Here is a 12319-nt window from a genome sequence, read left to right on the forward strand (position 1 = left end):
GACGTATTTTATGTATGTTACAAGGTTTATATATAATCGAATTACAGTTATTGTCCCCCATCCTCCTAACTGCATTGTAATTATATGCTTGCATTGCTCATATTAATAAAAGTGTAGCTGATTTGATAATGCATGCCTTATGATAATTATCTCCTCTGACCTGTATTGGACTGACATGTAAAGTACAAGAAATTAGATTACAGTTTATTAGCAATTGTAATTCTCAATTTCTTCATAATGACAGGGAAGATTTCATTTATTTACATCTCAATCAAACAGATCTGTCACAATTTAAACTGAAAGTTGAGCCCCACACCTATATTCAATATTTGCGATGAGCCTTCCTTTATAAGCAAAAGAAATATATTTGCTATTTCAAATAAACTAATTAATAAATAATGTGTAACTAGGAATTTTTGGGAAACCTAATCTAAAATTGAGGAATATTGGTTTATTAATTAAAGTCAAAGCATGATAAGCAGTGAACAAAATACTTACATGTACTAGATGAGAAAAGTCATTTACAATTTCATTTAAGTCAAGTAAATCCTGGTGGGTGAAAAAGACATTTAGAGATTTGACAAAATAAAATGCAAAATACAATTTAAAAAAATGTTTTAAAATCCATTTAAACATTTAATTTACCAAACTTTGTATAACTATAAGAACTGTGCATGTTAGCTAAATGGTAAACTTTCTTCTGAGGAACTGAGGGAGGTACCTCAGCAAAACGAGTTAAGTAGCTTCATATGGATCACAGCACTTACTGAATCCTCTAGCGGCACCTTTCCCAGCCAGGAACCAGGACAAGAGAGCATTTTTGAACAGTGTAAAGACACCAACAGCCATTGGATTTGTAAGGACACCTTGCTAAGGGCTGTATGGACCTTTCAAGAGAGACTGGTAATGCAAGCTCTTGATAAACTTACTTTCCTGGATGGACTAAATTTCCACTGCATATATAGAACATTATTGTGAATCTGGGGGATAGGAACCTCTGGAAGCCTATTTATTTGGGGATCATTTACTGCTGGTACCGTAAGCACCTACTACTTATCCTTACTGCATTTTCATGACTTTTTATTGTCATTTTTTTTTATGAATTAAATATAAAACATTTTCATATCAAGCCACATATCTGCATTTTCTAGAACACAAATTTATAGAAATACACACACACACACACACACACACACACACACACACACACACACACACACACATATATATAGTTGAGAGAAAAAGTATGTGAACCCTTTGGAATTTTCTGGATTAGTGCATAAATTGGTCATAAAATGTGTTCTGATCTTCATCTAAGTCACAACTATAGACACAGTCTGCTGAAACTACTACCACACAAACAATTATATGTTCTCATGTTTTTATTGAAAACACCATTTAAACAATCACAGTGCAGGGTGGACAAAGTATGTGACCCTCCTTTGGCAGCAATAACCTCAACCAAACGTTTCCTATACTTGCATATCAGACCTGCACAACGGTCAGGGGGAATTTTGGACCATTCCTCTTTACAAAACTGTTTCAGTTCAGCAATATTCTTGGATTATCTGGTGTGAATCGCTCTCGAGGTCATGCCACAGCATCTCAATCGGGTTGAGGTCAGGCCTCTGATTGGGCCACTCCAGAAGGCATATTTTCTTCTGTTGAAGCCATTCTGTTGTTGATCTACTTCTGTGCTTTGGGTCGTTGTCCTGTTGCATCACCCATCTTCTGTTGAGCTTCAATTGGTGGACAGATGGCCTTAAGTTCTCCTGGAAAATGTCTTGATAAACTTGGGAATTCATTTTTCCGTCAATGATAGCAATCTGTCCAGGCCCAGAGGCAGCAAAGCAGCCCCAAACCATGATGCCCTCTCCGCCATACTTCACAGTTGGGATGAGGTTTTGATGTTGGTGTGCTGTGGCTTTTTTTCTCCAAACATAGTGTTGTGTGTTCCTTCCAAACAACTCAACTTTGGTTTAATCTGTCCACAGAATATTTTGCCAGTAGTGCTGAGGAACATTCAGGTGCTCTTTTGCAAACTTCAAACGTGCAGCAATGTTTTTTTTGTACAGCAGTGGTATCCTCCCATGAACTCCATTCTTGTTCAGTGTTTTACGAAATGGAAGATTCGTCAACAGAGATGTTAGCATGTGCCAGAGATTTCTGTAAGTCTTTAGCTGACACTCTAGGATTCTTCTTCACCTCATTGAGCATTCTGGGCTGTGCTCTTGCAGTCATCTTTACAGGACGCCCACTCCTAGGGAAAGTAGCAACAGTGCTGAACTTTCTCCATTTATAGACAATTTGTTTTACTGTGGACTGATGAACATCAAGGCTTTTAGAGATACTTTTGTAACCCTTTCTAGCTTTATGCAAGTCAACAATCCTTAATCGCAGGTCATCTGAGAGCACTTTTCTGCAAGGCATGGTTCACATCAGGCAATGCTTCTTGAGAATTGCAAACTCAAAACTGGTGTGTGTTTTTCATAGGGCAGGGCAGCTTTAACCAACACCTCCAATCTCGTCTCACTGATTGGACTCCAGGGCCAATATTTACTAATATTCGTGTTTGAGTCGGTTTGTGTAGTGTTTAAACTCGTTTTGTATCGGGTGCATTTTCATGCAACTTTTTGAATCCATATACTCCAAGTTACTAAGCATTCGAGTTTATTGTTTTCGTGTTTTCCGATGTCGATGCCAGTCGTTGTTTTTTTGGCACATTTGCGGCCGTCATTGTCGTTTGCGTACGTGTTTTTGTTGTTTTTGCTGGGTTCTTTTCTAAGTTAAACGCGGCAGGGTTTTTTATTTCCCGCGGCCGCATTTTCACTTTTAGTTTCGATTTTCATCCCCGTTCGTGATTGGTTGTGTTTCAGATGGTAGGAGTGTCTGTGCGCAACCATATAAATACGCCCCAAACCGTCCGCACCTCGTGGGTTTAGTTAGTGGTGAGGAGGGAGGTTGTGCTGTGGAGGTTGGTGAGTAGTTGGTTTGGTGAGGAGTTTTTTGGGCGATTTCTGAGTGTAGTATTGTGTTTGAAAGTAGTCTTGTCATTCTTGTAGTCTTGTATTTTGTGATTTTGTCTAATTTTTGGTCCAAGTAATTTTTTTTAAAGTCCCTTGTCACTGTTTGTGTGTGTGTGTGTGTGTGTGTGTGTGTGTGTGTGTGTGTGTGTGTGTGTGATTTGTGCAGTGGTAGTGGAGGAGTGTGTTGTTTGTCTTTTTCTTTGTTAAGTGTTTAGACACACAATTATGTGTGACTCAGAGGTGGGTGAGGTGGAGGGTGTGAGTGAGGGGGAGGAGGTCGGTCAGGTGGAGGAGGTGAGTGTGAGTGAGGTTAGTGAGGTGGAGGAGGTGGGTGAGGTTGCTGCAGCAGCTTCAAGTGACAGTGATAGTGACAGTCAGAGAGCTCCGCAGCCACGCACCACTACTAAGACTGGGCGGAATGTAAAGTTTAGTTATGCAGAAAATGTGGCATTGGTGCGGGAGCTGATGAAGTATCAGCGCCAGCTATTTGGGCCTGAGTCCGCCAAGGTGCCAACACGGAAGAAGATGGTGTTGTGGGCGAAAGTAGTTGCTGCTGTAAATAGTGAGGGGGTGGTGAAGCGGACGGAGGACACGTGCCGCAAACGGTACTATGACATAAAGCGACGTGTCAAGTCCAAAATGGCCAAGGAGGCGAAGTCGGCTCGCAAAACCGGTGGTGGTCCGCCCTTTATTGCCACATATCTGGACTATGAGGAGCCCATGCGGACTATAATCCCTCCAGAAGTAGTGTCTGCAACCCATGTCCGGGATTCCGATCGCCCCAGGAAGGATGGTGAGCATGTGTATTTGCCTTAACATTCTATGACATTACTTCTGGCTTACTGTATGTTTTAAATGTGTGTCATGTGACGTTGCATATTACTCCCATCTTCAAGTGTGCGTCATCAAATACATTGTTTTGGGTCATGTTTTATTCAAAAGTCAATGTAACGTCTTACTTGCTTGTATGTCATGTGGTTTTTGGACAGTACATTTTCCATGTGTAGTTTGGACTTGGTGTGTCATTGAATTGTCCCGCAATAATGTTTTCCTTTTGCACATTGTACATTTTGAAAGTTGGAATAAGTTTTTTATTTCAGTTATCCATGTGCAATGTTTCCAAATCAGTGGTTGATATGTTAGAGGCTGGAGTAGTGCAAAGTGTCTTTGAAGGCAGTTACATGTGTAATTTCATTAGTACTCAATGTAATATTGTTTAAGTCAAGGCCACTATTTGCTGGTTCATTTTGAGTCTATATTTGTACACTGACACAACAACTGCAGACTTAGTAACCTTACTGGGTTTTTTTGGCCTCATATTGTGGTAATGTGTGTTTGGAGTGCCACATCACATACCTATTTCTATATTGCATCTGTAATTTTTTTCCTTTTATTAGAAAATGAAGCTGTGTGTGTTTTGACTTGTTAGTGTATGTTTTTGGAATTGTGTCCTATGTCTGTGTCCTGTATATGATTCCCTGTGTTGCACTTTCCATAGTGCATATGGCTATTGGACGTTGCTTTGGGTTTGATGTTGTGCTTTTTGTGTTTAATGTCCTTATTTTTAAATTCATAATAAAACATCCATTTTTTAAAGATGTAATGTTTATAAGCATAATGGGTGGATGTATTAACAATAGCATGATTTTTTGGGGGGGATTTACAGTGTTGAAAAAAGCAGTACTGGTGGTCCTACAGTCACCCCCATCACATCTGATGATGATGACGCTGCGGAAGTAGGTAAAGTGTCCATTGTAGTATAGGTTAGGTTTGTAAATGAATGGTCATAACAAAATGCCACTTTCAATACTAGGTCCATCCAAAGAAGTCTTAAGCAGCAGAAGGCGCACTTCTGGAACACACCACAAAAAACATCTGCCAGCAAAGAAAGCAAGGTCTGATGTCCAGGGCCAACCACAGCAGGCTACCCCGCCACGAAGATTATCTACTGTTTGTTCGGTGCCCCCACTCCAAATTTTGGACACACCTCCAAGACGCCAACCACACTCCCCTCATCTTGATTGTGAGTAACAAACTGTGATAACAATTAAAAATGTCAGATCTTTAAAAAACAATTTACTTAAACTCATTAAGTAAATACCCATCAAAATCTGCTATACTTACCCAAGTCAGTAAAACATGAAATGGAAACCTAAGAAAATGGCCTTCACAACATCCAGTAAAGATATGTATGTCCACATCAGCCGAACAGTAGCACAATGTGTGGAAGATGCTGCAACATAAACTCATGTGTAAGCTTTGCAAATAGTAAGGTTGTTAGAATCATTTACACATGTGTGTTTGTCCTAACATTGCCAACTGCACACAAAAACATTACTATGTTTTGGTTGGAGACACTATAAGGCAACACATTATGGATTACAATGTGTTTTTAGTCAGGAGTATGTCTGATGTACCATACAACTCATGTGTTTGCTTTCAGAATGAAGTAACCAGACACATTTGCCACAAACAGGCATACAGTATGTATGTATTTAAGTAATGAGTGATGATGTTGCTAGGCCGGATATCTGAAAGCACCAGTCCATTACATGTGTTCCATGTTTAGTGCTTTGTACCAATGTATTAAACATATGGATAAGTAACGGATAAATGTTTTTAATTTCAGCTTCTAGTCCTGGTACCAGCATCCCTCCGCAACAACAGCAACACAGTGACATGGATGACACAATCATGTTAGAAATGCATCCAGTAATCGAAGGAATCAGCCCCCCAGCACCTGTGAGTACTCCACCACAGCAAAGCACACCACCATCCCAACACAGCCCAACAACACCAGTAACACAAGGCCCTGATCAAGTGTTCTGGACCATTTGGGCTAGACAGCAGGCCACTAATGAAGATTGCTTGCGTAGGCAGACCCAAATGTTTGCAAGCCTACCATCTCACCTCAGACGAATCAGCAGAAATCTGAGTAGACAAAATGAAACAAACACAAGAATTGCAAATAAAATGGAAATCATGCGTGCAGACATTACACATGTCATGGGCAACTTACAGCGCATAATGGAAGAACAGCACAGACAACAGCAAAGCTATATCAACATTTTAGAAAGCAATCAAATGATCAATGAATCCATGTCCAGAATTGTAGACAATCAAAATGCTGCAACACGTGAACTCAATGCCACCCTCACTAACCTCAATGAAACACTCAGATCCCTGCAGCAACAGCAAACAAGCAGCAGTTCTGGTACGACTACTCCAAATGTAACGCCAGTGTCATCACCACCAAGGCGCTCCACCAGAGCACGCCAACACGACAGTGGTAAAGGCAAAGGCCAGGACAAGCAACCACCCAAATAAACATTTTAAAAAAACCCACACCCAAGTCTTTAAAGAGAAGAGAAACAAAACACTTACCAAGTGTATGATTAACAGAATATATATAACACTTAGCTCCTTGACAATTTGTACAACATCATTAATTATAACTGGTACAAACAACAACAGGAATTTTGTTTGCAAATTTCTTCTTTATCATCTTTGTATTTTTTGTTAGCAGGAAACTGTTGTTTGAGCTGCACATAGATGTTAGCATGCAGAAAGCAGACCACTTGATTTTTTTCTAATCATTACTCTTTCTAGATTCTAATCATTCTTTGAGCCAGAAGACAGACTAATTGGCAGCCAGGAAGATTGTCTTAAGCAGGCAGAAAGCAGACCACTTGATTTTTTTCTAATCATTACTCTTTCTAGATTCTAATCATTCTTTGAGCCAGCAGACAGACTAATTGGCAGCCAGGAAGATTGTCTTAAGCAGGCAGAAAGCAGACCACTTGATTTTTTTCTAATCATTACTCTTTCTAGATTCTAATCATTCTTTGAGCCAGAAGACAGACTAATTGGCAGCCAGGAAGATTGTCTTAAGCAGGCAGAAAGCAGACCACTTGATTTTTTTCTAATCATTACTCTTTCTAGATTCTAATCATTCTTTGAGCCAGCAGACAGACTAATTGGCAGCCAGGAAGATTGTCTTAAGCAGGCAGAAAGCAGACCACTTGATTTTTTTCTAATCATTACTCTTTCTAGATTCTAATCATTCTTTGAGCCAGCAGACAGACTAATTGGCAGCCAGGCAGATTCATCCATGACCAATACAATTTACAATGTGAATTGTAAATGTTTAACATTTCTTCTCTAGATGAATTGACAATAAAAACACAATTGAGTTGGCTAAAAGTGTTCTAATATGTTGGGGATAATATTTAGATAATTCAGTCCGAAAATGACTGACATTATTGTTGTGCAATGTTTGTGTGTGTTAAAAATAAGTAATCAGATTTAAAAACATGATGCAGAAACAACAACATTTGAAATATTTGAAAGTTGAACACAAATGTGTGTAATAATGGATATATGTTGAAAAATGTGTATTGCCTTACAAATCTACAAGTTTTGGGCTGCAAACATAAGGAAATAAATTATTTTGCATGAGAGAAGTCTGTGTCCCTTTTATAAGCATCCTAATTCAGGTTAGAATGATTAGTAAGTGTCAACACATGTAAACACGGATGAAAAAAGCAGGTCTATTTTTTTGCAGCTTTTTTTACCGATTCGCAAAAAAATACGACCGCAATTGAGCACTCAGAAACTAACACCCAAATACGAATGAATAGTGAATGCCCGTATTCTATGAAATAACAGCCGCGTTTGACCGATGGTCTATTCATTGGTATTTCTGAACGTTGTCATTCAAACCATTACGAATAGTCCAAACACTGCCGAGATTGGTGCTTAGTGAATTCCCGGATTGGGACTTAGAAAAAAAAACACAAATCGGACAAACTCAAATTTTTAGTAAATACTGGCCCAGGTTGGCTGACTCCTGACTCAAATTAGCTCTTCGAGAAGTCATTAGCCTAGGGTTTCACATACTTTGTCCACCCAGCACTGTGAATGTTTACATGGTGTGTTCAATAAAAACATGAGAACATATAATTCTTTGAGTGGTATTAGTTTCAGCAGACTGTGTTTGTCTATTGTTGTGACTTAGATGAAGATCAGAACACATTTTCTGACCAATTTATGCACAAATCCAGGAAATTCCAAAGGGTCCACATACATTTTCTTGCAACTGTATATGTATATATATATATATAGTGGAAAGTCGGCGGCACTCAAAAAAATATGGCAAACACACATAAGTGCTGTTCAACGTTTCGAGGAATTTATTACCTCGTCATCAGGATACAAAAACACAGACATAAACTTACATTTATAGACCTGCACCTCACCACGTGTAGTCGGCCGGCTCCGGAAGCTGGAAGACGACGCCCACCGATGACGACATCATTCTAACCCCCGTTGCCATAGCAGCCGCAATAAACAAAAAACTGTGACACATAAAAATGACATCATACGGTTACATTCCCATAACAGAGACAGGTGTGCTCTAACAGTTCCATTTCATAAATAACCTTAAATCTTAGCATAAATTATAACCAGGACTAACAAGGTAAAGCTGATAAAAAGGATAAAAATTCCTTAATTCAATAACCTGAATATGTATCAACTGGAATTAATCCGTTACATATAACATCCCAATGTTTATACATTCTAAAAAATATCAAAAGAATATTAAATCGACTAATTAAAGGAAACAGTGCAATCCCAAGCTTTCATTAAGTCCCTTAGGAGATAAAGTATTCAATCTATGTATCCACATAGATTCACAGCGTAGCAGGGCTAGTGATCTATCCCCGCCACGGTTTCTAGAGGGAACGTGATCAATAATCATGTATCTAAGAGTCGACAAGTTGTGTCCTGCTTTCACAAAATGTCTAGATACAGGTTGATCACTGTATCCCTTCTCAAGGGCATTCCTAATAGATAATCTATGGGTGGCCATACGTTCTCGCAGGGTTCTATCAGTTTTCCCTACGTAACTGAGACCACATGGACATGTAATCATATACACTATAAACTTAGTAGTACATGTTAATCGGTGCTTAATGAGGTATTTTTTGCCACTATATGGGTGTCTAAAACTGTCACCAGCTACCATATATCGACAGGTGGTGCAGTTTAAACATTTAAAGCACCCATTTTTTCGTGACAAAAAATGTGTTTCCGGGGTTACCTCTCTAGTTATATCAGTTCTGACAACCCAATCATGAATATTCTTACCCCTGGTATAGCAAGGCATTATTCTTTTATCTGCAAGATTAAGATTTTTATCTGTACCCACTATGGGCCATAGTTTTTTTGTTATTAATCTGATGTCATTACTTTTATCATTATAATGATTAACCCAGGGTAGATACGTAGTATTGGCCTTTTTATTCCTAGGGTTTAACAATTGTTCTCTCGGAATAGCCATTACCTTGTCTTTAGACACTGATAATGATTGCTCGTCATACCCCCTAGTGATGAATTTTTGAATCATCAGGTCAATGTTGTTATTAGCCATCTCATCATCACTACAAATGCGTCTAGCACGTAAAAACTGGGAATACGGTAATCCGTATTTAAGGGGTTTAGGGTGAAAGCTTGCTGCATGAAGCAGGGTGTTGCGGTCTGTCTGTTTGCTGAAAAGATTAGTTGAAATTACCCCATCCTTTAATTCAATAAGAACATCCAAGAAATGTATTGTTTTATAATCAATGGAGTATGTAAATTTAATGGGACTGTCTGACAGATTGTGTTCCGATATGAGGGTAGTTAAAGCTTCATCTGATCCCGTCCATATCAGAAACACATCATCTATGTATCTAGCATAGAATAATATCTTCTCCTTGATGTTAATTCTATTGAAAAAAATATCTTGTTCAGCTTTAAACATATACGCATTGGCGTACGACGGGGCCACATTCGACCCCATCGCACACCCAGACGTCTGGAGAAAAAAATTGCCATCATGAAAAATTTTTTTCTCCAGACGTCTGGGTGTGCGATGGGGTCGAATGTGGCCCCGTCGTACGCCAATGCGTATATGTTTAAAGCTGAACAAGATATTTTTTTCAATAGAATTAACATCAAGGAGAAGATATTATTCTATGCTAGATACATAGATGATGTGTTTCTGATATGGACGGGATCAGATGAAGCTTTAACTACCCTCATATCGGAACACAATCTGTCAGACAGTCCCATTAAATTTACATACTCCATTGATTATAAAACAATACATTTCTTGGATGTTCTTATTGAATTAAAGGATGGGGTAATTTCAACTAATCTTTTCAGCAAACAGACAGACCGCAACACCCTGCTTCATGCAGCAAGCTTTCACCCTAAACCCCTTAAATACGGATTACCGTATTCCCAGTTTTTACGTGCTAGACGCATTTGTAGTGATGATGAGATGGCTAATAACAACATTGACCTGATGATTCAAAAATTCATCACTAGGGGGTATGACGAGCAATCATTATCAGTGTCTAAAGACAAGGTAATGGCTATTCCGAGAGAACAATTGTTAAACCCTAGGAATAAAAAGGCCAATACTACGTATCTACCCTGGGTTAATCATTATAATGATAAAAGTAATGACATCAGATTAATAACAAAAAAACTATGGCCCATAGTGGGTACAGATAAAAATCTTAATCTTGCAGATAAAAGAATAATGCCTTGCTATACCAGGGGTAAGAATATTCATGATTGGGTTGTCAGAACTGATATAACTAGAGAGGTAACCCCGGAAACACATTTTTTGTCACGAAAAAATGGGTGCTTTAAATGTTTAAACTGCACCACCTGTCGATATATGGTAGCTGGTGACAGTTTTAGACACCCATATAGTGGCAAAAAATACCTCATTAAGCACCGATTAACATGTACTACTAAGTTTATAGTGTATATGATTACATGTCCATGTGGTCTCAGTTACGTAGGGAAAACTGATAGAACCCTGCGAGAACGTATGGCCACCCATAGATTATCTATTAGGAATGCCCTTGAGAAGGGATACAGTGATCAACCTGTATCTAGACATTTTGTGAAAGCAGGACACAACTTGTCGACTCTTAGATACATGATTATTGATCACGTTCCCTCTAGAAACCGTGGCGGGGATAGATCACTAGCCCTGCTACGCTGTGAATCTATGTGGATACATAGATTGAATACTTTATCTCCTAAGGGACTTAATGAAAGCTTGGGATTGCACTGTTTCCTTTAATTAGTCGATTTAATATTCTTTTGATATTTTTTAGAATGTATAAACATTGGGATGTTATATGTAACGGATTAATTCCAGTTGATACATATTCAGGTTATTGAATTAAGGAATTTTTATCCTTTTTATCAGCTTTACCTTGTTAGTCCTGGTTATAATTTATGCTAAGATTTAAGGTTATTTATGAAATGGAACTGTTAGAGCACACCTGTCTCTGTTATGGGAATGTAACCGTATGATGTCATTTTTATGTGTCACAGTTTTTTGTTTATTGCGGCTGCTATGGCAACGGGGGTTAGAATGATGTCGTCATCGGTGGGCGTCGTCTTCCAGCTTCCGGAGCCGGCCGACTACACGTGGTGAGGTGCAGGTCTATAAATGTAAGTTTATGTCTGTGTTTTTGTATCCTGATGACGAGGTAATAAATTCCTCGAAACGTTGAACAGCACTTATGTGTGTTTGCCATATTTTTTTGAGTGCCGCCGACTTTCCACTACAAATTGGAATACCCCGTGCTGGGGACTCCTACGGAAGGCACCATCATCTTGTGAGTTTAACATTGGGAGTGCTGCCTACTCGGACTCTATATATATATATATATATATATATATATATATAGAGAGAGAGAGAGAGAGAGAGAGAGAGAGAGAGAGAGAGAGAGAGAGAGAGAGGATAATCTTTTTTAGGAGGCTGAAACCCACCCAATACTGCTGCTTAGGTATAAACAGGCAGCGAGGGAATCACATCTGTCCTAGATTTATGTTTGCTAAATGGTACTGTAAATTAGTCAGAGGATGCAAAAATGTAATATCTACTCTTCATTTTTTTTTTCTCAAATAAAGCAACCACCAAAATAGCAAAACTATAGGTTTCCCGTGTCTGAGACTCCTACAGTTTCCACATTCCTCATCCCTGTTTCAGTCCATTAACACTGTATTAACATCACTTCTTAAGCCAGTTATTTAACCACTTAACTGACATGGAAAGATCACATGCAAAAGCGCCGCCCTACTGTGTCCTCCAGTTTTTGATGACTGGATCCCTTCTGCAGATGTGTATAATATAATATTTAAAAAAAATACTTTTTAAACTATATTAAATAAAAAAAAATAAATAAGAATTTACTTACCGATAATTCTATTTCTCGTAG

General features: G+C 38.7%; 1 protein-coding gene across 3 annotated transcripts in view; it reads right to left on the reverse strand.

Moving 5' to 3' along the window:
- STX17 (syntaxin 17) overlaps positions 1-12319 on the reverse strand; it is a 243862-nt gene that overhangs the window by 32852 nt on the left and 198691 nt on the right. For all 3 annotated transcript variants that reach the window (XM_063924903.1, XM_063924904.1, XM_063924902.1), the window contains one exon: positions 499-549. In XM_063924903.1, the coding sequence (XP_063780973.1) occupies positions 499-549 (51 nt within the window). The remainder of the gene's footprint in view (positions 1-498; positions 550-12319) is intronic.

This window comes from Pseudophryne corroboree, chromosome 5, assembly GCF_028390025.1.
Source record: "Pseudophryne corroboree isolate aPseCor3 chromosome 5, aPseCor3.hap2, whole genome shotgun sequence".
Taxonomy (NCBI): domain Eukaryota; kingdom Metazoa; phylum Chordata; class Amphibia; order Anura; family Myobatrachidae; genus Pseudophryne; species Pseudophryne corroboree.